The 25,363-nt window shown below is 49.6% G+C and overlaps 1 protein-coding gene across 2 annotated transcripts in view; it reads right to left on the reverse strand.

The window, feature by feature from the left end:
* LGR6 (leucine rich repeat containing G protein-coupled receptor 6) overlaps window positions 1-25,363 on the reverse strand; it is a 150,903-nt gene that overhangs the window by 39,846 nt on the left and 85,694 nt on the right. Inside the window, exons 5-6 of one of the 2 annotated variants that reach the window (XM_042015970.1) lie at window positions 11,211-11,426; window positions 2,076-2,147 (exon numbers count right to left, since the gene is read on the reverse strand). In XM_042015970.1, the coding sequence (XP_041871904.1) occupies window positions 2,076-2,147; window positions 11,211-11,426 (288 nt within the window). The remainder of the gene's footprint in view (window positions 1-2,075; window positions 2,148-11,210; window positions 11,427-25,363) is intronic. The other variant, XM_042015971.1, reaches the window with a different exon arrangement.

Genomic DNA, 25,363 nt, shown 5'->3' on the forward strand with positions numbered 1-25,363 from the left:
GGGCATGGGCAGAGTCTGGGCATGGGCAGAGCCCGGACATGGGCAGAGCCTGGGCATGGGCAGAGCCCGGACATGGGCAGAGCCCTGCCTCAACGGGACCAGCCTTGGAGGTCGGATCCTCCCAGGGCTGCCTGATCAGCACCAGCAGAGACAGCGTTTGCACTGCTGCAGTGCTCCAGAGTCCCCGCATTGCTGCACAGTCCTGTCCCCGCAGGGATGGGGAGCAAGAACAGGGGACATGGAGCTCCCCAAGTGCTGGGCAGCACCTCGGATGAGCAGCAAAAGGCAAGAAAGTGTGAGAGTGGGAGCAGAGTGGAAGAGAGGGAAAATGAGCTTTCATCACAAATGTCTGTGGAAACAGAATTATCTCCCAGGGCTATGAAACCCTTTAGTCTTTCCCACAGCAAACAAGGGACCATCTTTTCCTCTGCAGCTCCATCCTGCTTGGGATGGGCAGCAGGATCTCTAACCACCCTGGCTGCAGAGAAGGGTTGCCCAGATGTAGGCTGGGATGTTGCTGCATGTCTGCTACAGCTGTAGACCAAAGAAGGTTTTCTTCCATCAGCGAGTTCTCTGTTTCCTCCTGCAGCTCGCCTGCCTTTGTGCTGCCTGGGTGCCACATCTCTGCCCTCACATATTTGCCTGTGACCACCAGAAATGACTGGGGAGAAAGCCAAGCTGAGACCCGTGGGTCACCAGAGGAGACCATGCATCAGCCTCCCACCCCTGGCACAGTTCAACCTCTCCCCAGCTGAGCCCTTCTGGGTGGTCCCAGGATCTGCCAGTCTGCAAGGAAGAGACAATGCGTGTCATGGTCCTGCCCTGAGGAGTGTGTCTGGGGACCAAGGGTTTGCCTGCTGCTGCCACTCTTGCCCGATAGCTGCTGTTGGCATCATGCTGGGCACAGAGGAGCCCTCTCTCCTTGAGTGGCACTTGAATGCTGGGAAGCAGCATCTCCTTTTGCCATGACCCAGACCCCCTAGTTCTCTTGGCAGGAAGCAAAGGCCTGACTCTGACCCCAAGCCTGCATGAAGGGAGATGTTTCTGCACAATCGAAGGCATCAGGCACCTCTTCCAGTCTTTCAGAGCCTCGATTTATTTGTTTGCTTGTTTATGTTTCCTCCTGGGCCAATGCACAGCACACGAGGCACAGGCCATTCATGCAGCTGTCACAGCACAGGGAATGTGTGGTCAGGCTGTGGGATGAAACTCTCCTTCAGTTCAGGGTGAACCCCCTGCTGCTAATTGCAGAGCCATGGAATAGTTTGGCTTGGAAGGGACCTCAAAGCCCATCTCGTTCCACCTTCCTCTATCCCAGGTTGCTCCAAGCCCCATCCAACCTGGCCTCGGACACTCCCAGGGATGGGGCAGCCACAGCTTCTCTGGGCACCCTGTGCCAGGGCCTCAGCACCCTAACAGCCAAGAATTTCTTCCTACTATCCAATCTCAATCTACCTTCCTGAAGATATGTCCCGGAGGTGAGTTCACTCCTGCTTCCCATCCTCCCTGCAGTCTTCTGATGGATTGTTTCCCAGCCATGCCAAGCACATGGTGCAAAATGAAGTCAGCTGGTGATGCCAGGAGACATGAGATCGTCTCAAACAGAGATACCCCACAGACCCCTGAGGACTTTACAGGCCCCAAACTCAATACAGCCCCTTGTTTTGGTGGTCAGGTGTTGGAGAGGCTTTAGGACCATGCCCATGTGCTGAGGAAGGAGACACTCCCTGAGTAGGGCACGCATCCAAGCTCTTGGGATTGCACCTGGACTAGACTGGTGTCCAGGGCCTCAGAACCCCTTGCCAGCCACACTGCCCATATGCACAGATCCCCCTGCAGCAGCAGCACAGCCTGACCAGCTTGCACAGCCACAGGAGGAAAGGCCAGGCTCTCAGTCCCCAGTGAGCATCATGCCCTGGGCATGCACTCGTGCTGGTGCCTGGAGCCAGCCCTGCTGCTGCCCCCAGTGCATGGTGACCAGTGACACGTGGGGGCTGCCCCCCTTTCCTGCATGCTGTGCTGGGGGATGAACACAGCCCATGTCTTTAGGACAGAGAATAAAACAGGGGACTCACAGGGTTTCCAGGCTGTGCAGCCCATCAAAGCCGTTGGCTCCCAGGCTCTGGATCCGGTTGTTGTGCAGGTGCCTGTGGACAAAACAGAGATGGTCAGTGGAGGTGCAAGATGACCTTTTCCTTTGGTCTGAGCTGTGGTCCAGAACATCCTGGATGTAAGCTGACCACAGCCTGGGCTGGGATGCCAAGGGCACTCATAGGGTTCCCTCTCTTACCCCACGAGACATGCTGGGTGCAGTAGTGCTTGCAGAGCAGCTACAGAGCTCCCATTCCTCTCAGGAATTCCAGGCTGATGTAGGAATTTCCCTGAGATCTCCACCTTTACAGCTACCAGGTGGCTGTGGATGAACATGCTTAAGCAAGAAGCTTCAAGAAACACCCTAGAGCTCACCCTTCCCTGGGCTCAACCCACCATGTGGCTTCAACAGCTGTTCATGGGCACTGGGTGCTATCTAAGGACACAATCATATTTGGACTCCTTGGAGCTTTAGTAGCAGCAAGAAGACTTTGAGTCCAAAATCATCCTGTTAGTCACAGTTTATTATCTTTACTTTAAAAAAAAAGAAAACCCTGCCAGTTCCTGGAGCAGCTCCAGTTTGATTGCAACGAGAGTTGTCTTCAGTTCAATGCTTCAGAGTGCCTGGCTGAAGTGCTGGGGCCATGCCACAGGCTGATGCACATTCTCTGCACCACAGAAACAGTTTTTTCCTGTTCCCCTTCATCCTGCTGCTACATGCCACAAACATCTAGTGCTTAAAGGCTTGGGAGCTCCCAGCCTTAACGCTGGCACTGGGGAGCCTTGTGCTGGGGGCTCCTGCAAAGCCGCCTGGGGTAATTTTCCTTGGAAGCTCTGTAGGTGATGAGTTTCTGGAGTCCTGGGTTCTGTGTTTCCACAGATCCCTCACTCCCCTGTCTCAGTCTTTTGGCAAACCCAAGGCCTTAATTGCCGGATTCCTCATCTTGGATTATCAGAGACCCTTGTGTATGTGTGCACATCTCAGCGCTTTTCCCATGTCACTTCCTTTACATCTGTGAGCTTGTGGCTAATTGTGCATCTCCCTCTGAAATCCCACTCAAAGGCACCTCCAAGTCCATGGAGAGAGTTCTTGTGAGCAGTCTGAGAAAAGTCTGCTGAAAAGCAGGAGAAGACAACCCACTGCTGCCCAGCCTGCACTTAACCCTCTTAGTGATGCCCATGCTTGCACTGCCATGGTGTGTGTGATAAATGCCCACCGAGGAGGGGCAGCTCTCTGGGCAGGTTTCCCCATCAGTTCAGATTCTCTTTTAACGCCCAGTCCACGTGGTGAATTGCTGCCATGCCACTCCCCATGGGGGTCCTCTTGTCCCATGCCTATGATAGCACTAGCACGGGATGCACCAGCCTTTGTCCAATGCTGCTGCCTCCTTTCAAGAGCCTGGGGGAGGCTCCATGCTGGCAGGTGGATCCATGATTTTTTCATTATTTGCTGCTTGATCTAAATGTGTCTCAGCTTGAAAAATCTCTCACTCCACCTGGATTCAAGTGCGAGCTGTTTGGCTGAGCACAGGCAGCTCCCACTGCCAAATATTCTAGGGTAAAACAGGAGGAAGCTGGGAGTGGAGGAACAGCCAGGCTCTAGGGCAGTTTGGTAGGGGCTTGCAAAACAGAAACAGCCCAAGACGGATGTTTGTCATTGGGATGAGAACATGCAAACATTTCAGAGGAAGGGGAAGGGAAAGATATCTGATAACATATGTTTGCTCCTTTGAGCAAATGGGAAAAAAGAAAAAGGATGTTGCCTGCAAAAAAACTTGGATTGTGACTTTTGGAGGAGAAAAGAAACTTGAGATCAAAATGCGAATCTTGTGGGAGAAATTTCTCTTTGTCACAAGAAAAGAAGTTTGAGCCCAGATGGTTTCCTCTATCAAATGTTAACAGCTTCTGGTCATGCTGCCTTTTCTTCAGTTGGTGGTGCCAACCATTTTGAGTTCCTTTGGCACTGGATACTGCAATTGGCAAAGAAAGGGTTTGGGTCTGGAGTTGCTGTGGGATCACATGAAGAGGTACCACAAGAGCCCCATGCCCCAAACCCCTGTCCTGTGTGAGGGAATGCTGAAGGCCAGGGAAGGTGTGAGCTCCCCGGAGCTTTGTCGGGATGGTGTGACCGGACACCTTGTCCAAGCTCGGACATGCTGAGCAGCTGACTGCTATCACTGCAGTCAGGCAAGGAGACAGCAGAGAAAAGCAATCACCTGCTGTGTTTATATTTGGCTCTAGAGTGCTTTGTTTGGAGGCAGAGTAATGAAAATCATCCGAAGGAAGTTCTTTGTTGCTGAGAAAATTATGAACAACCAAAAAAGGGAGTTATAAAAAAATTTGCTGTCCAAGCTGAACTCTAGAGTTACCCAACCACATGGCAATAATAGAAACAAGAGAGCTGGAAAGGTAAACACTTGAAAAGATGTTCCTGTCTTCCATTCTGCCTTTTTTTTCTCCCCTGGTAAACAAATTTTAACAAGTGGAATTGCAACATCTCCAGTGCTTGTCAATTTGAGCTCAGCCCACACAACGTTATATTCTGCCCTGTAAATTACAGCTCAGCTGGTTTGATGGCAGCTCAAGGTACTTGATTCTGGGCTATAAACAACCCCTACGATGCAAAAACATGGCAAGTCTTTAAGCCTTTGCTGTTGGAGCCAGAAGCCACCACTCTCCTTGGTAAGGGCAATGAGCTTTGGGATCTGTGTCTCTTCCTGTGCAGGTCAGTCCCGTGGAGTGAGGATGAGTTTGGGCAACCACCCGTGGATGAAGCTTTGCCCAGGATGAGGACAGTCAGTGCTGTATCGTGGGCTGGCCTGCAGCCTGTTCTCAGCCACGAGCCTCTGTTAGAAAGCAGCAGTAGCTGTTGTCACACTGACCCCTGGCAGGGTGGGACTGGCAGCTCCTGCAGCAGCACAAGGGCTCCCACGTGTTGTGGGACAAGTGAGCTCCTCTGCTGCCAGGTGAACCCTTGCTGTGTCCTGCTGAAACCAACAGAAACGGCGGTGGCTGCAGAATCCCACACAGGCTGGGGAGAGAGGCTGCAGCCTGGCTGGTGCCTCGGGTGGGGAGAATTTAGAAACAGAGCAGGAAAAGATCAAACCCTACAAGATTCACTCTGACCCACGATAAGAAATGCACAGCAGATTCTAGATAGAAGGTTTTCTGTCCTTGCCAACTATTTCCTATCAGAAATTTGGAATAAATGTGATTTTTTTTCCCCATCACTCATGCAGCACCCTTAGTCAAATTTGTTCCATTTTCATTTTACTGCTTTTTCCATTTACTTTTCCAGTGAATTAAAAGGTTTTGGAGAACAGTCTGAAAGACAGTCCAACACAGGCATTAGCTTCAACTATGGCAATGCCACCTCCAAGGGGACTGCACATTTGTCTTACACAGAAGGGAAGCAGGTTGAGCTAGTGCCTAAATCTTGCTTTAATGAAGGTGCTTGTCTGTGTGGGCAAGGAAAGGGAAATCCTGTCAACATCTGCACTGTACACTGGTGAAAGCAGATCTGGCAGGACAAACGTATTGCTGATACCCACACTGGTAACTGGATGTTGCGAATTGAAATGGGTGCAGAGAGGAGCAATAAAAATGATCCAAGGGCTGGAAAAAAAGTAGGATGGGGACTTAAAGAACTCAATGTGTTTAGATTATTACATAAGATCAAGGGGATGAGTGCAGTGTAATGTATAGGATTCTTCCTGGTTGGAAACTGGGTACTAAAATGGTTCTGTGATTGAGTGGAGGAAAGAATAATAAGAACAAATGTCTGAAGTCAAAGCCAAAGAAAATTCAAATGGGAAATAGGAACGTTTTTTTTAACACTAAGGATGATTAACCACTGGAACAGACTACAAAGAGAAGTGGTGGATTTGCCATCGCTTTCATTTTTAATGACTTCATTTTTTCTTCTCAAAAAGGACAAATGCAAACATTTTCCATCAATTATTTGCATTAAATGATTTGAACCAAGCTCAAATCTGACATCATATGAATTCTCCCCTGACCAGCCATTGCCACGATGAGCTTGCATCTCTATTGTGGCAAAATTGTCCTTTTCCTCAACTTGGCCATGGATAAGTAGAGAAACCTGAACCATAAGTGGTGCAAATTCCATGGATTGTTTCCACTAGTGAAGGACCAGCATGAGACTTGTCTGGTGGAGAATAAAGCTCGATCAGAAGCGACATTCTCAGGGTGCATTGGGGCATGATTTGCTTCTTCCTTAAGTGCTGGAGAAGGAAATCCACTTTTGCCAAGGCAGTGAGCTTGGTCCTCTGAGAGAAAAGGCACTTTAGCCAATTAAAAGGCTCATAAATGGGACCCAGATGTTCCAGGCAATATTGCTCTTAGTGATAATGAATTGCACATGCCTGGCACTCCCTGCCAACAGGGTTCCCAACAACTTCTCAGAGACACACTGGTAACTCCCTTGCACAGGTGGGAGCAGGGATTCACAGGCTCATCCTGACACTCCAGTGCACCAGACTGGGCTCTGTGGTGCTAGGAAGCTCCAAGTCCCACAGATGTCAGCTGAAAGGACTGGTGACCAGCTTCCCTGGAAAGCAGGGATATGTTGATGTTTGCTCCTAGGCAAGGAAGACGCTGAAAAGCAGTGGTCCCTTCTGAAAGCCCCAGCCAGAGTTACACCAGAGCAAGGACCAGAATGGGAATGGGAACCCAGGAGTCTTGCAAACAAGTTTTCTCTTCTAGTCACTAAACTATTCTGTTAGAGACAGAGCTGCATCGTGTTCTTTAATGATAAAAACTGTAAGAAAGAGGAATTCTACTGAAGATCCTTCATTGACACATTTCCAGCACACTTGCAGCTGGAAGGTGCTGCTGAGTGACCTTGACAATAAATTATCAGCTGATATTCAGGTTGTGTGAATGTCAAGTGCAGCAGAGGGGAGAACCAGGCATACACACTAACAGGCTTTTATATACCTCCAGGAAAGAGGCCTTGGTGTTCAGCAGCTATGAAAAAAGCAAATGAAATGGCAGGGATAACTGGAAGAGGGAGAGTGGGCACAGAACAGTGTTGTACCATGGTATAAACCAGAATTAATTTCTGTCTGATACAGTGTGCAGATTTGGTCTCTCCATCTGAAGGTGTGAAGGAACAGGTAAGTGTGATATGTGAACTAACTTCTGATTTTACACGGACAGGTATTAACAGGACAAGGGGAAAAGAGGGTAGATTTTTTTCTTAAACTGAGAGAGGGTAGATTTGGATCAGATATTGGGAAGAAATTCTCCCTGTGAGGGTGGGCAGGCCCTGGCACAGGGTGCCCAGAGCAGCTGTGGCTGCCCCTGGATCCCTGGAAGTGTCCAAGGCCAGGTTGGACAGGGCTTGGAGCAACCTGGGATAGTGGAAGGTGTCCCTGCCCAGGGCAGGGGGTGGAACTGGATGAGCTTTGAGGTCTCTTCCAACCCAAACCAGTCTGGGATTCCATGTTGCACACCAGGTAACTGGATGGGGACTGGAAAAGCTGAGCTGAGGGAAGGGTACAATAGATAGTAACAAATACAGCAATGGCCCAGAGGAGATGGACACAGAGCACAAGAATTAGAGGGCGTTAAGCAAAACTAACTGGTAGTGGCACCAGAACAACTTTTCCCAGTGTCCATTTTTTCGACCAGCTAGGCAAGGGTGAGGGCCAGGTTAGAGGAGTGGAGGATCTCTTTTGCTCCCATTACAGGGCCAAGTTGACTCCTGGAGGTTTCTGTAGATAAAAAATGCTGCTAGCGAGGATTTTCTTGCTATTTTCTAAGTCTGTGAGAGCCTTTTCTCTCTCACAGAAGAGGTAGCAGAGTTATGTAAACAACCAAACACCTGCAACCTTGAGAAGTCTTGTTTATGGTATAGTAGAAAAATATTTTGATAATGGATGTTTTAGGATTTTAGCCAATCACCCCAAGGGGTGGCTGATCCTTTGTCCAATTAGATTATGAAGAAAAAGGTCTATAAAATAGAGTTTGTAAAATAATTAAATCAATCAATCTTGCTGCACAATTCCTGCCTGCTGGATCTTCTCTCCTCCTCCTCCCTACGGCTGCAGGACACGGTGATGTACCCTAGGGCCCAGGCCTGCGGTAATAGGTTTCCAGGAGCTAAGGCTCCCTGTGGACCCAAACAAGGAAGGTTCTCAGATCTGGATTTGACCTCATTTGCTCTAAGAGGTTCTCTGCTATGTGATGAAACTAAAACTACATGAAGATTTTCTCTATCCAGGTCCCTTGTTACAGGGCAAACCTCTCTACTGCTTGGCCTGTTTTGGAAAGGTCACTCCAACTCTGTGTCCCACACTCATCCCAGCATCTCTGCTGAGAGCTCCTTTGACATCAGGAAAGCAGGGAGCTGCAGCCCACTGCAGAGATGTGGCAGCAAGGACACATCTGCAGCATGGGAGATTTCTTGGCAATGTAAGATTTTACTTGTGGACCTCTCTGGGGAGTGGAGCTGAAAGAGGTGCTGTGATTCCTGGCTTGAGACTTCTTGCTGAGTTCAGCTGACAGAGGAAATGAGGGACACTACTGAGAACTGCTTTCATGCACTTTATTGGCCTGTCAGCGCAGCAGCATGGGGGTTTCAGATGCTGACTGCTGAATGAAAAGTCTTATATGCTCAAGAAAGGTGATGATTTTTGTAAAACAACCTTTACTTCACACAAACCATCAGCTGAAAAGTATTCAGGATTACTTCTGCTTGCAGATACTAAGATACATTTGGTCCTGAATAGATCAGACTGGAAGGTAACATCCTATTGCCATGAGCTATCCTGATCAGATATCCACCTCTCTTCTGCCATCAAAGCACAGTGCCAGCACCCCAGCACACAGAGCCCTTGTTATTAAAGCTGAGAAAGGATGTGCCAATTACGGAGGTTCATGGATTTCATGATGAGTGATTTATACGAGGCTCTGCTCCCTGAACAGCCTGCAGCCCCAGTTTGAAGACTGCAGCAGCAATAGATGGGAATCAGATCAGGGAATTCCTCAACAAAGGTGTAATTTATTAGCAGACACTGAGCCTTTAAAGTATTCCAGATTGAGGCTGGGATACTCTGATGTCAGTGCTTGCGGCAGTGCAGGATGGTGAAATGGTTCTGCCAAAGGCCCAAGGTGTGTGGAGGAGGAACAGCAGAGCTCTGCAGCTGGGAGACTCCTGCCCTCAGCCACGGTCAGCCGTGACCCTGAGCACCGACCAGGCTGGACAGGAGAGATTCCCCTGTGCTCAGCCACATCTGCCCTTGGCTTTCTTCCCCTGGGGGCTCATTTTAATACCCTGTAGCTGGGAGTTCCCAATGTTTATGGCAGCAGCCACATCCTCCATCTACCTGCAAATCCAGACATTTTCAGATGGAGGGACGTGTATCATCTGCACCCTGGTAGGGAAAGTCTTCTCTCCAGCTTTTGGGAGCATTTGCTTGTCAGCTTGATGGGTGAGTCTGGAGCAGGGACATATCCCTGGTTGGGACACCGGAGGGACACTGGGTGACTTTCCACTGGTGATGTGTTGACAAGGGCTTGCATGGAAGCATGGGAGAGATTTATGGGGCCAGTTCTGCCAAACACTTGTGATCCCACAAAAATGTAGCATCGTGTCCCACAGAGCCTGGCAGGATCACACATGTCTTCCCTTCCAATTGTATGTGGTGGGACATTATTCTCTCCCTTGTGACCTAATGGTCAATGACTTTTATTTCTCAAGCTTGCCTGTTTAATTAAGGAGTTGCTTCTTGCCCACAGTATGGGATGAGCCGGAATGAAAGCAGCATGCTTTGGAGGCTGAAATGAAACCCCAAATGTCAGCTCACCCGCTGAGTGAGCTATTAAAGCTGACTGAAGTGGTTGCATTATGGTGGCCATGGGTTGCCTTGCAGAATGAGCACCATTGTGGGTGAAAACTACTTTTTTGATTTTTCTCAAGTTGCTTTTTGCTTTTCTCCTAAATAAGCCTTTATGCTTTGTCTAAACAGCACATCCCATTAAGTATTATTGATGCTTAATAAAACTCTGAACTGTGCTTTGTCCAAGCACTTTCTATGCTGGATGGTCTCAGTGAACGCATTAAATTTTGAAAGGGAAATAATTGCTAAACTTTCACTAAGGCACTACATGCTGAGATTACTTAACACCCTGGTATCAGTACAAATTACCAAACTAGAGGTGGCATTTCATGTGGATAGAGGAGCTCCAAACCAGTTGGCAATCACACCTGAACTTGCTAATCAACACCGAAGAAGTAATAAGTAGCTCATTTGCACATGTAGAGTTCCTTTTAAAGGGAAGATAATCTGCAAGCCTCTGTTGGTAGAAAGGATGCCCCTCCTGAGCAGCTGCCAGAGGGATGGGTTCACTTTCTGAGTGCAGGTTGCGGGTGGTTTAGTGTCTCACTGCCCACGGAGTGCCTGTTTCCATCCTGGAGCAGCGCTGCTCTCCCCAGCGCTCCCAACGCTCACAATGCAAACCGGACAGCAGCCACGGCAAAAACATCTGACCTGCACATGTACCAGTCATGCAAATAAGCAGGCACGGGCTTGGACAAGGTGTTGGCGTTAGACCTTTGGTTTAAAATCATATTTGGTAATAAAAGGGGCTGGGGGGGCTAGGGGGAGAGGGACTGAGTTGGTATGTTTTCCAAGAAATGAAAATATTACTTTTTTGACCTGACTGCAAATCGTTGCAATTTGATTCTTTTTTTCACGTTGCTAGAAGTTCCTGTTGTTTTAACACAGGGATTGGAGGGAGGAAAAGAAATGAGAGGGTTTTTTGTTGCTTGAGTCTTCAAGGAAAAAAAATCTGGTTTTTGTTTCCAGTTACTGATTTTTTTTTTTTTAAATACAAAACATTTCTTGAATTATATCAGGGAGCTTATTAGCTCTTCAGTGAAAAGTGGGGAAAATATGAGAAAAATCAAAAGAGGCAATTTTAGCATTTCATACAGAATGAGGGGGTTTCCCTGACTGAACAAAACCTCTACCCTGGCCCCAGCAGCAAAACGCTGCTCGTGGGGAGTGACCAGCAGGTCTTCCCACAGGAGGAGGAGCCCGTGGGCAGCACCTTGTCCCGGCCGGAGGGAGTAAGAAGTGGAGAAGGCTTACAGCACCACGAGGCTGCTGAGGTTCTGGAAGGCGAAATCGGGGATGTGCCAGATCTGGTTGAGGGCCAGGGTCATGGCTTGGAGCGCTGGCAGGTGGTTCAGAGCTCGGACAGGGATCTCCGTCAGGGCGTTATCGTCCAGCCACAGGTGACGCAAGGAGAGCAGCCCCTCAAAGCTCGTGTCGGGCACCACGGAGATGAGGTTTGCGTCCAGGCGTCTGGGGGGGAGAGAAACAGGGTGGGGATCAGTGAAAGACCTGCCCGCAGTGTTACGCAAGGGGAGCGATGCCGAGGCTTTGGATTGATGGCCAGGGAGATTGGATCGGGCTGTAAATAGTGATTAACGTAAGAAGGTATCGGTGAAGCTCCTGCCTGTGCTGGGAGATGTCTGACCACCACCAAGGACCATCCCTCCTTGATGGTCACTTGGTGCTGCCAGCCGGTGGCAGCTTCTGAAGCACGGTGGTTGGGCTGAGTCCTCCGGTGTGGCCCCCAGGCCAGCTGGGGCTTGCAGCCGGCCCCTTAACTCGGAGCATCAAAGCCGCATCCCCCGGGGCTGGGCTTGCCGTGGATCTGCCCGAGCCGTCTGCCGAGGCAGCTCACACCCACGGGGCTGCGGGACAGCCAAACCGAGCGGCCACAGCGCCAGGCCGGGGGGAAAGGCTTTGTCTGGAAACGTGGAAGATGCCACGGCCCTGCTCGGGCTCCTGTGTGTGATCCTGTGCCTGTGCGGGAGTCAGACCCCGTGCTCTTGTATCTCACGTTTGGGCCTTTCCTCCCCCTCCATTTGCCAATTGCTTCTTTTTAATCGTTGTGGAAAGCTTAAGGCAGTTGAATTTGAGGTTTAATTTGGTGAGAAACTTTAATTTTGAACACTTGTTTTTGTTTCGAAATAGAATGAGAGACCAAAATATATTAAGCTTGTTATGAAAAAAAGTTTAAAACTCAGGTTTCAGAATCATCTCTCTAAAGATCTTTTATTGCAACGATGGCGAGCAGGATACAATGTATTATCTGTAGATTTTGAAACCAAATTATAAGAGGAAAATACTTCAGATTTGGATGAAATACCAGGAACCAATTATACCAAGGAAAAAGCAAATTTTAATTTCCATCCACAGCCAACAGAGCTTATGTTTTCAAGCTATCTAAAGGAGAGATCTCTGAATTCAAATTGCAAAGAGAACGCACTTTGTCTCTTATCAAAACATGAGAGAAAGAAGTTAACAGAGCTGTCATGGCCCAGCCCTCAAATCAATGATCCTCCAAAAAGGAATGTGGTAAAGAAATTACCGTTCTTGATTATGTAAAGTAATATTTTTGATGGAAGTTGAACACTGGAGCAAACCCCCACTGTTACAGCCCAGGCACGACCCTTCTTCAAAGAGTACCAACATTTCTTAAGTCACAAAACGCTGCAAAGGACTGCAGGAGGAGGAGACCAAACGCTCCATCACAAGTGGGAGCAGGGGAGAGGCTGGGTGCAAGCCCTGCTCTCTGCAGGGGGGTGCAGGTATTTCCTGGGTGAAATTCTCAGATAATCCTGGGAAACAGACCTTCCCCTACATCACAGAAAGAAATGTTTCCTGCTCTGCCTGGCCTGACCTGGATGGACAAATCTGGAGATTTGTACCCGGTTAAGAAGTGCAGTCAAACCTTCCTGAGGTCTCCTTCAGAAAAACGTCCTTTAAATGCAGAGTTCAAATTCTGGTACAGCATCACCTTAGACTGGAATGACAACCAGGGTGGGTTAAATCCCTATCCCCCTTTTGCCACATTGATGTATTAACCACAGAGGCTGGTGAGGCCCTGGCACAGGGTGCCCAGGGAAGCTGTGGCTGCCCCATCCCTGGCAGTGCCCAAGGCCAGGTTGGACGGGGCTTGGAGCATCCTGGGACAGTGGAAGGTGTCCCTGCCATGACAGGGTGTGGAACAGGATGAGCTTTAAGGTCTCTTCAAACCCAAGCCATTCTGTGATTCCGTGATTCTATTTTCCCGAATTCCAATCCTCTTGCATTGTTGCAAAGTGCTGTTTTCTGGTGCAAGGCTGTTCAGTTGAGAGTTTCTCAGCCAGCATTGTTGATTCCTCTGTGGGTCACAGAAGCACATCACACCCAAAGCTCAGTTCCACTGCCACAGGTTTTGTGTTTTTGCTCAGAGGGCCGACATAAGCCAATGAATTTTGATTTTTCCTGTTAGGAGAGTGGGCATTGCAAGTTCTGCCCCAATTTACTTACTGTCCCCCAAGCTACAAACAAATCAGAATGACTTCATTCATCTTCTTGAGAAAACAAGTGCAAAGAATAAAGATCAGAAAAGCAAACCCTGCAGCAGCTCAGAGTAAGGTTAAGGATTCTATTTGAAAATTTCATCAAAATGTTTTGGGACAAACAAGAACTTTTTGAGCAAAATTAAAACTTCTGCAGGAAATGTTAATCTTTGCTTATTTTTTTCCATCCCTTCCTCAGCATAAGAATTCTGTTAGGTTTTGGCATCATAAACTGTTAAAAAAAAATTAAAGCTGCATTGCTTACTTTTCCCAGAGATATTCTTTCATCCAAATCCCTATAAGTTTACTGAAAATTGTTTTAAAATGAATCCTTGGTTTCAAGTTTAATTAATTAAAGAACAGACAATGAAAATATCCTTGAGGTAGTTACAATTTCTCAAACCCGAATGAAGCTTTCAGAAATGGAGGTGCTAAACCAGAGCCAAGGGCTGGTACACCAGGCTGAGCTGGGACAGGGACAGGGTCAAGGGAGCGAGGTGGAGCCCACGGCTGTCCAGCTTTACATCCCACTTTGCTCATGAACTCCTGGGTGAAGCCCCAGAGGTCACCCACAAGGGGGTTTGGTGTCAGTGTGACCGTGCCCCAGGAGCTGGGGAAACCATTAATGCTGCTGGATTTGCTCTGTGGCTGTTTAGCAACACTCAGGAAAGGCCCTTTCCCCCTAGGGATGTCCATAGGTATGAGAAGTGCAGCACGGGCCCTTGGTGAGGGTTTTTGGGGTACTTGGACACCTGCCTGTCCTTGTGGATCCCTGTGGACAGTACGTGGGCAAGAACTTGGATCCATCCAAGGAGTTTGTTAACGCTCCTGGATGGCTTCTGGCTGTGGACATGCTGCAGCCCCGTGTGCCCACACATCCATATCCCCACAGCTCGCTGTTGGTGAGAGGTCATCTCTGCAGGACTCAGATGAACTCTCCTGCTCCTCAGCTCTGCAGGGGCTGCCTGGTGGCAACGTGGCAAAGTGTGAACGTGTGGCAGCTGTCCATGAGACACTCTCTGGGGTCATGTTCTGCAGAGGTGTTGGAAGCTCCAGCCATATAATTACTGTCAATCTGCTCCAAAGTGTGGAGATCAGAGCTCAGACAAACCCCTCAACAGAGCAAAAGGGAGACTTCCTGCTGGTTACAGTGAGCTGGACCTGAGAAGTCTCAGAATCAGCAGCCTACTTGGACCGTAGCACAGCAAGATGCACCTATCTGGAGCCAGACGAGCTAAAATTAGGAACAAGGAGGTGTCCAGGTGAAGGCATTTCACATGCAGCATGATGGGCAGTACTCCTTATGTGCCTTTGCAGCACTGATGAGGGGCCAGGGAACATGGGCTCAGTGACAGCTGCATTCCTGGCACCCAGGGATGGTTAATTGCTCCTCAGGGAGCTGCTGGCTCTTTCTGGAATAGATGTGCATTCTTTCTAATAAAAGCTGTGCATGTGGGGATTGCTAATTGCTATGGCTTTCAGACAGCTCTCTACTCTCTTCTGGAAGCAGAAAAGCTGAAGTTCTTGGCACGGAATTGTTAGTAATTATATCAATTATACTAAACAAAAACCAACCCAACAGTTCTCTCCTTTCTTCAGTGTGTGACTCTGGCTCTGTAAGTGTTTTGTGTTATGATTTATACCTGAGGTAATTGGGCCGATTAGTGGGTAAATGCGACAGCACAGGCCAGGGCTGGCTCCTCACCTTCCACGGAGATGTTTTAATCTTTATTTCACCAAATCACTCAATTGGTTTTCCTTGCAAGCTTTAACCCGTTGCTTGCTTGCAGAGGAAGACGCCTCGCTCACGGAGCTGCTGGATGGCTTAGGAGAGGGACTCATCCCACACCTGCTGTCAAGCAGTGCTATGGGTCTGGAGAGAGGAAGACACACAGTGACTCCAGACGTCAGCATGGAAAAGATTTCCAAGTGACTTCATGGGCTCAAGCAAGGCTCTGCAGGGCACTGGCCTGTCTGTTGTGTGCAGGAGGAGGTGATTTTAAGTGGGATGTTCAAGAACAACAGCTTGTGAAAACCAGCAGCTGCTGAAAGTCTCAGCTTCCAGCTTTAGAGCTGCATCTGCTGCTGAGAGTTACGGGGTCTATGGAAAGCTTCAACATGACACTGACTCAAAAGTCCTGCAGTCACCTCAGACTTTACTCCATTTTCCCTTGTAGGGACTACAGGGTTAGGGAGAGAGGGAGCTGCTGGAAGAACACCCAAGGTCTGCTGGTCTGAGGCATCTTTTTCCCTGAGCAGGTGTTCACATTTGTGCAGAGCCATGGTGAGAGGAGCAAGTCAGCACCAAATGTGAGTGTACCTGAGCTTGCCAGTTGCTTCCTTTGCTGCTGCTGTGGAGTGACAGCTCTGGGGAGGCAGAAGAACCTGTGTGGGATGGGAAAGGGAAGCATTTCCTTGGGCAGGACATTTTCGGGTCGGCTTCATATTGGGTTCCAGCATGCCTTGGAAGAGCCCCTTCATTGCTTTGAACCTTGTCTGTTTGATGAATATTTGAGGAGAAATCAACTGTCTTCTTGCCAGGAGCAGTCCAGAGAGGATGGTGGGATCAGGAACACTTATAGAAGGAACCAGGCAAATAGGGAAGTCCTTTTCTAAGGAGAAAAGGTCAAGAGTGGGAGATTCCTCCTTTCCAGAAGACAAGCCAATGCCACCAGTGCAGCCACTCGGGAGGTCTGGCCAGGGGTGGGGTGCATGCAGCCATCAGTGCAGTGAGTGTGTTGTGAGGTTTGTGTTAATCCTGACCTATAATCTGAGATCTTGCATTTTCTGTGTCACAGATCCAGCAGTTTCCAAGAACTGTCTTGTCCCAAGAACTGCTTCCAGAGTGTTTTGGAGGAGGTACAAGTGCATTTCCGAGCTGTTGGTAACATGACTGGCAGAATAACCAGAATAACCAGGGGATAACCAGAACCAGTCTCTCTGTTCCCTAACAGATATGGTGCAGATCTCAAGCTATGACTGGCAGAGGCAAATTTACTCATATTTTACCATTTTCTTCTGGCTGTGAAGCATTTACAGGGGGAGTTGCAGCCTGGAAACCAACAGAAATGCTCAATACCACGCTGTCAGGAGGCATCCCAAATTTTGCTGCTGTTTTTTCCTTCCTCTCACACATCAGAGCCAGTAAGAGCTCTCTGTCTGTGTGTCTTAGGCCAGTCACGTGCAGTAACTGGCCTGCAGCATAGACTGGGATGTTCCCCACAGCCCAGTCACCACAGGGCACTGGGACCTCAAACTGCAGCCCATTATCACAGTATTTTTTGCAACATATTGGGCTATTATTTCCCTTGATAAAGGTGGAGGATACTTGCCACCGAAGATCATGTGCAGCACTGAGTGGGGCAGGGCTGGGCTGATCTCTCTCCAGACCAGGGAGCTCCTCTGTGGTTCCCTGTCCACAGCAGAACACAGGACGTAAAGAAAGGACGTTCTGGAGGGAGAGCTGTGGCCACTGACAGTGTGAGGGCTGAGCCAGCAGCTCGGCAAGGAAGTGCTGGTCTCCCATCCCTCCCACCCCAGCCCTGAGACACGAGAGAGGTGCTCCTGTCTCCCCGGCCCCAGTGTGGTTGTGTGTCAGCTGAACAGAGCTGAGCTCACCAGAAATGTCTAATTGGTGCCTTCAGGCAATCGCGTCTCTCTTCCTGTCTGAGTTTATCTTGAAAGGCTCGACTGAGTTACCTCCTCTCCCATAATAGGATCTGAGTTCCTTGTAGTAACATAAGGAGGAGGTGATGTCACTGCAGCTAAACTTCTCCGATAACTTACTGACGACTGGGGCCAACACCTCAGCTTCTTTCTCAGGCAAAGCTCCCAGACTGAGTCAGTGCCTGGCTGGTGAGCTCCTGGGGAATTGCTGTTCGAGGAGCTGAGGGCACGGCGAGGGAGGACGGCTCCGGAGTCACCCTGCTCGAGGCCACTCTGTCCCCCATAGCCACACTGCCCTGCCAGCCAGCTCCACACGTGCTGCTCTTTCTGCCTAGCTCAGCACCCGCTGGGGCCCGCCCGACACACTGAGGCAGGAGGGTCTGGGTCCCTGAGCCTGCCCAGATAACCCAGAGGAGGAGCAAGGGTTCTTCTGTCAGCTGGTACCAACTGGGATAGGACAAAGGCAGCCAGGGACTGCAGTGCTCACCTGGAAAGGGGGACACTGGGTTAAATTTCTGCTCTGCCTGTTATGTCTTTGCTGTCATAACGTACTATAGATGCAGTGGGAGAATGGAGCTGGTGGAGTGGTCCCAGAGGAGGCCACACTGACAGCTGGAGCCCTTCTGCTCTGCAAACAGGCTGAGAGAGCTGGGGCTGTTCAGGCTGGAGAAGAGAAGGCTCTGGGGAAACCTCAGAGCTCCTTCTAGTGCCTAAAGGGGGCCTATAAGAAAGATGGGGCCAGACTTTCTAGTGGGGTCTGTAGCAATAGGACAAGTGGTGATGGTTTTAAACTAAAAGAGGGAAGATTCAGACTAGATATAAAGAAGAAAGTTTTTATGATAAGGTGGTGAAACACCAACACAGGCTGCCCAGAGAGGTGGTGGATGTCCCTTCCCTGGAAACATTCAGGGTTGGATGGGGCTCTGAGCAGCCTGCTGTAGTTGAAGATGTCCCAGGTCGTTGCAGGGGATTGGACAAGAAGACCTTTAAAGGTCGCTTTCAACCCAAAGCATTCTGTGATTCTGTGAATGCCACATTATTGCCTTGTAGCTCCTATACCTGGGCTCTCTGCCCCTGCCACAGAAGGGCTCACAGCCCTCAAGCAAGACTCACCAGTGCTGCCTGGTTCTATTTCCAGCTGAAAACTTGTGAAAACCGTCCCAGGCAGTGAATGGAGGTTCAAGACACAAACATGTTTGCAGTTGGCTGTGGAACAGGACCTGGTGAGAAAGTTTGCAGGGCTCTGTCTGGACTGCAATGAGTCTTCCCTCCTGACTCAATGGGGCATGCTTCTGTGGGAAGCTCTCCACAAGGGATGCTCAGGAAATGAAATCAGAGCAATACCTAGACTCCACACAAAGTGCCTTTGGTGTAGACAAGAGGGCTTTGTTATCCCCAGTTGCAAACACCTCCAAAACCCCTCAGGTCAGAACGGTACAAGAAGGATTGCCAAAATCTCTGTGTGGTTATAGAAACTGCTGAAAGCTGGGCAGCCATGCCAGCTCCCCGACCAGCCTCTCCCTGGGCCCTGGCATTGCCCCCTTGGCCACGGCGCCAGGCACAGGGAAACGGAGAAGGTGCAGGAAGAAGCTGGAGGCTGAGCAGAGTGGCTCAAAGGCTCACCAAGCAGTGGGGCCTGCATATTTGTTGGGAAACATGGTGTTTGTCAAGCATAAGGCAGCCAGAAAAGAGAAGGGAGAGCAGCCCTCAGGACAGAAGGAACGGGACATGCTGGGGAGAGGGGCTCTGAACAGCTCATGGCACACTGGAGTGCAGGCTCCAGCTCTGGGGCCCTCAGCAGAGAAACACATGGTTTTTGTGGGTCCAGAGGAGCCCATGGAGATGCTCTGAGGGATGGAGCCCCTCTGCTCTGGAGCCAGGCTGGGGGAGCTGTGGGTGCTCACCTGGAGAAGAGAAGCCTCCAGGGAGACCTCAGAGCCCCTTCCAAGGCCTAAAGGGGCTCCAGGAAAGCTGGAGAGGGACTGGGGACAAGGGAAGAAGGGACAGGACACAGGGAATGGCTTCCCAGTGCCCGAGGGCAGGGCTGGATGGGATCTTGGGAAGGAATTCCGCACTGTGAGGGTGGGGAGGCCCTGGCACAGGGTGCCCAGAGAAGCTGTGGCTGCCCCTGGATCCCTGGAAGTGTCCAAGGCCAGGCTGGATGGGGCTTGGAGCAGCCTGGGCTAGTGAAAGGTGTCCCTGCCCATGGCAGGGGGTGGAATGGGATGGGCTTTAAGGTTTCTTTCTACACAAACCATTCCATGATTCTAAGATAGACGTTGCCAGTTTAAATATGTCCATTCCTTGCTCATCTCCCTATGTCCAGTTTACCCAGAGCTCCTCTGTGGTTCATCAGGAGTGCTTACACATCAGTGCTTGAACACCTGGGACCCATCTTCCCTTTGCACTGACGTGTCTATTGCATGGAACAACTGTTGTCCATTGTTTCTATCGAGTCATCACCAGGGACATGCAGCAAGCCCTGGGCGCTCATGTGGATAAGTGAGGGAGTTAAGGCTCATGATATAACATGGGTTATGTCCTGACAAAGGTTAATGGAAACACACTGGAACTTACTGCATGACTCTGTGAGGCAGGAGTGTGTATGTGGATTGTGGATGTGAGCTGTGATTATTATTCCTTTAGTGCTCACAGTGCACCCAGAACACACAGTGAGGGCACCAAGGCAGCACGTGCCTTTTCCTGAAAGCTCTTACAGCCTGAGATGGGAAGTGGCAGCGTGTTGGAGAGGGGGATGAAGGTGGAGTTAAGTTTCAGTGTTTGTCAGAGTCTCTTCTGAGGGACCTCTGCTTATTGAAAGGTGGGTTCTGCAGTCACTATAGCATGGGCAGAGAAAGGTAGGAACAATCTGGGTAGATGTGTGACCACCAGTGGCCCTGCTGGATTGCTGCAGTCAATATAGAGAAGTTTGGAGGTGACTGCAGCACCCAGTGGGCACAGCCAGGCAGGTACAGCCACTGCCAAGCTGCTGGACAAGCACAGCTCCAAACACCACCTGTGCTGTGACCTCTTCATTGGCAGCACAAGCGGGAATTCTGGAGGTGCTGGGGTGTGGCCAGGGAGTCCCTCACCATCACCCCCTTCCAAGGGTTGCCAACCACCTGCTCAATGAATGGGAAAATTAGAAAGTGAAGTCTCAAGAGAGAAATTGACTCAGGGGATCATCATGGACATGCTGGCCCAACTCAAGGTCATTGGGACCCGAATGACCTGCTCTCTGTACATGCCAGGAAAGGATTTCAAAAGAGAGAAAGCTGCTGCTTTTTACACACTGTGTGCACAGATGGGGCATCCGATGCAGCTGGGGCAGTTTCTCTGTCTGGTATCTACACACACCATCCTTGGTAGGAGATACCAATTCATGCAGACACATATTTTTCTGTATTATTTTCTAGTTCTGAAGTGACTGAAGTTTGCTAAGCTTTTAGCTGTCAGCCTGATAAACCACACAACACTCTTGTCTTCCTGGGAGATGAATCCAGGGATCCTTCACAGCACTGACACTCACAAGCATGAGGTACACGGACAGTGCCCTTACATAAATTTCAGTGCAACTCATGGCTCAAAACCAGCAAGTAATGAATGAAAAACAAATGCAGCACAGATTTCTTGTGGCACTGCTAAAGTGAACTGCTCCTTGAGGACGATACATTGAACAGCTTGTGTGTGGTCATTAAATCTTCCTCTCAAAAATGCTGTTGAGACCATTGTACTGGGAGAACCACATTGCATTTCATGGTTTTTTTACTGCTAAGCAGAAAAGACTCTAATCTGACCAGCTGAGTTCCTCCTACTGACAGGAAAAAATCCATGTCTGTGATGTACCCACTAGCCATGCCTGCCTCCTTTCTGACTTGCTCCCCGAACAGTGGTTGCAAATTCAAATCCCTCCAGCTCTGGAGTGTAGAGAAATTCCTCCCTGGTTAGAGGGTAAGCTGCTCCTTGCACTTGTATTTTTGGGCAAGACGATCTCCTCTGGTAGATTTCCCTGAGGGCTGCACAAGTGTGTGCTGGGTCGTGTGCAGGGGGCTGTGGGGAGCAGAGATGCTCAGCTCTGCTTTCGCACCCCTGCTCTGATGGGCTGTGTCAGCTTGGGGGGCTGGTTTTGCCAGATAAAAGGGACGGGTGGGGACAGGGACATTTTTCTTTTGCTTTCCAAGTGTAGGAAAAGCACATCTCCCCCAGCCTTACTCTCACAGAACTTGAAACCAGTTATAGGGTCTTTCTATAGCCAGAAGAGAAAAGCAGATTCCTCCAGAGAGTGATTCATCCCCCAGAGAGGGCTCTGAGATAACAGAGATGATTCACCCTCTGCAGATGCTGATCATTTTCCACTGCTGCTGGGGTGAGGTAACATCTAGACAGCCACGGTCAGAGGAGACAAATCCACCTGGTCTGCCCGAGGGAGACGTGGGCACAGCAGAAACTTATCCAAAGTGAAGGAAGGTTGTGTAGTGAGACACCACCATGGTGGTGACTCAGAGGAATTTGATCTCCTTCCTGGCGGTATTTTAGGATCCTCCACCATGAGGGAAGGATCCAGCACCCCAGTCTCAGCAGAGGCACAAAGATACCAGTGCACTGGTCCCAGCCACTCAAATCCCAACCACAAACCTGGCCCAGGCTTCTTTGCATCCATGCCAAATGCCAGCACGGCTGATCCCCTGCTGTTACCTGTGGGCTGCAGGGAAGCTGCTTGTTGGGTCCTACCAAGAGCACAATGACCAAGCCACAGTTTTTGCCCCAGTAAAAGACGGCGATGCATGTTCTGCCAAGTGGATTTACCAATGGCTTTTGAAAATGCATTGTTGCTCTTCATTGCAGTAAAAATGACCATGCTTTTCAGAGGTACTGGGGAACACACTCCAAACAGCATGGGGAGATGAGCTGAACGGCACAGAAAGTTGCTGCAATAAGAAATAAGGTCCAGCCATGCTCGCTCTTTCCCAGTCAGGGATACTCTTGAACCCAGACCTGGGATTTGGATCAGGCCCGTATAAACAGAGGAACGAGTCCAAAATCTGAATCTTGAACTGTATTTGTATTCTAATACACCTCAAATTCTAATTCTCCTCAAACCTGGTCTGACCTTGCTAAGCTATTGTTGCCAGTCCTGGTGACAAACACAGATCTCCAGTGGCAGCTCAGCCTGGGTGGAGGGAAGAGCTAGTGCGTGGCAGGTTGGATGACAGCCTGTGGTACACAGAACCAGAGAAACCTTATCTGTTCAAAGTCTGTGCCAAAAAGCAGTAATTCCTCTGAATTCACTTTATAATTGATGAACCAAATTTTGAGAAGTGGCCTCAGGAGAAGACCTCAGTCCCTTCCAGGGACATCAGCCCACCTGAATCAAAATGGTATCATCTCTTCCCTGTCTGTGCACAACTGCACAAGCTACAGGGGCTACTGTGCCATTTTCAGGTGACTCCCAGACTGTGCAAGCTGTACCTGCGAGGAAGGATCATGGTGGTGGAGCCAGAGAGGCTCCTGCTTCCATACAGCTACTGAGGAACACTAGCAGCAGCCAAACTTCAGCAAAGGTTCACCACACCACGGCTACCTCAGTGTGTGAAAATTAACTGAGGTACATCCAGATGTGTGGCACATCTGCCTGCAGTGTTCTCTTGAATGTGGTAAATGTCTGCTCTTGGACCCTCCCAGAGTCTCTTCTTTGTAGAAATATTGTTAAACCCTGAAGTGCCAAAATGGAGATCAGACTTCTGAGAACAGGAGTGGGGACAAAACTCCACTGACTCGGTTGTGCTGCTGTCCAGAGCTGCCTGCTGGGAAGAGGGGCCTCAAGGAAAAGGGGATTTCAGAGATGGAACAGGAAGGTTTTTAGCAGCGTCCTCTCAAGTGGAAGGACAGCACGCTGCCGACACTGTGATACCCGTGCTGGGCTCCTTTTCCTGCTGCAGGAACGCTTGCTGCTGCAGAGGCGTCCATAAGAGGTGAAATCTGAGGTCCTGTGTGCTCAGCAGCAGCGATCACCAGGGAAACATCTGCGGTCACTTTGCTTCAGTCCGTATACTCCACCAGAGCTACCTCGCTGCTCCTCCCTGACCTCCTTTTCCCTGTGCTCCAGAAGGACTCTGTAGCCAGTAAATCAGGCTACGGGGCTGAGGTGGTCTTGCCACGAGACAGCTCCTGTGCCAGCAGACTGTAGGGCACTGCTCTGCTGTATTGACTTCATAGATACCTGTTTTCCCATAGCTTTTATCCTCTAAACAACCAATGGAAACAACACCTTCCCAAAACTGCACAGCATCACGTGTGATTTATAGAGAAGAATATTGCTGTGAACAGCAAACTGTCAAATCTCAATCAGATCAAAGAAGTGAAATGAGGAATGAACTGACTGGGCTCTTCAGGCCATGTTGATTCCAAAGGAATTTTTTTCTTCCTTCTGTCATAAGAATTTATATGCTTGTGAGAATCTGATCTGATGGGAAGAGCCTTCCTCCTTTGTCTACATCAAAGTCCACATGTTGTTGAATTGCCATAAGTCATTTTTTGCATTTTAATCTCTGGCCATATGTATGAAAACAATTACCTGCCTTAAGGGACAGAGGATGAAGCAGCCTTTATTGCATTTCCACAGGAGCCCAAATGGTGGCCAACTAATGGGATGGAGGAAGTGGATTGTTTTAGTTAGAGGTACAATTAACCTGCATGCAGAGTTACATGTCAGGCTGATTTAGCACTTATTGATTATGGGTCAAGTACAGCTGGAGTGGAATCAGAATATAATTGGAAATTACACCTTTAGCAACCAGGAAAATGATTTCAGTATTTTTAAGAACAATGTGTATGGCGCAGTTTCTCCTCCAGTTTGCGTCCCATCAGCAAAGGATTCAGCAGGCCAGAGGAGCAGAGGACAGCACTGCTGTCATACAAGGGTCAGAAATGAGAAGGTGCTGCTGGTGAGGGCGGTGCTGAAGGGACCAGAGTGCTCCTCAGGGAGACTGTGGCTGAGTTCAGCTGGGAACAGCCGGTTTGTGGCAGAATGGCAAGAGAATTCTGCAAATATTCCAGAGGGATGCAAGACTGTGATGGAGAAAGGGGAACTAAAATGAGAGCAAGGCCAGGATCGCAGGGAATGGGGCCTCTTGGGCTGTCGCCCACCATCTGTGCATACTGGTGCTGACTGTGGCTACCTGTGCATGGGGTGCATTAGCCACGGGGTAGCAGAGTGTGGTTGGCTGCAGGGGACTGACGTGCTGGCATGGAGGGAAGCAGATACTTTCCTGCACATGGGAGGAATTGCCAAGAGACACAGTCACGGGTTGTTTTCCTGGATGTCATCAAGACAAACAGCAGGACAGTCAGTCCTTGTGGGATACAGAGCAAGGGAATCACCCACAAGGCTCGCACCCAGTGTTTGCCAGCAGAATGGAGCATCTTGCCAGGGACACGAGAGAAAACCCAAAGTGCAGTGTGGAAAGGGGGCAAGGGGAGCTTGATCTCATGGTGCAGGATCTTGAGGCTTTAGCTCTTCTGGCTGGCACTAAATCCTCCCTTCCCCCTCCAGGCTGATACAGACAACACTCACCCTGAAGAGCCAGACACATGCTAAGCACCTTCCCAAAATGCTGATCTGCAAGAAACTCCCAAAAAAGCTTTCCATAGGCACTTGAAAAAGAAAAACCAGGAGTTTATCTTGATCTCTTAATCCACCAGGTTTCTTTTCTCTCTGCTTTCTCTACCTCGACAAGCTTGGTAATTATAATTTATAGCACCTGCTCGCTTTGAAATACCGTGGACTCTTTCTGCCTGGCAGAGGAACAGACACAGTGCCCATCTGCTTTAGGTAAGTGCTCACAAACCACAAAGTCGTTAATTAGACTGACACACGACTCTTCCAGAATGCACATGGTATGCTGTTACTGCACCTATAAACCACCGGCAGGCAGATACTCTGCCAGGGATCACAACTGGATCCCAGCATTACGTAAGGCCTTGGCACCCCTTGCAGGGCTCACAGCATTGCCATCAGGTGTGCGTGTTCTTTCTAATCCTCCCCACCAGGCTTCCCAACATGCTTCCCAGATAAATCAAGCCTGCTGGGAAGCAACTCCCTCACACTTGGTAGGAGGCTCGGTCTCCAGAGCTTGGCCTTGTCTTCTTTTGGAATCCAAGTTCCTCTTTGTACTCATCTAGTGTAACCTGCCAAGGTCTCCTTCCTGACAGCTGGGGCTC

The sequence above is a fragment of the Corvus kubaryi genome, unplaced genomic scaffold (assembly GCF_017639235.1).
Source record: "Corvus kubaryi isolate FWS band 111438036 unplaced genomic scaffold, C.kubaryi_AGA036_p1.0 split3-37355, whole genome shotgun sequence".
In the NCBI taxonomy this organism is placed as follows: domain Eukaryota; kingdom Metazoa; phylum Chordata; class Aves; order Passeriformes; family Corvidae; genus Corvus; species Corvus kubaryi.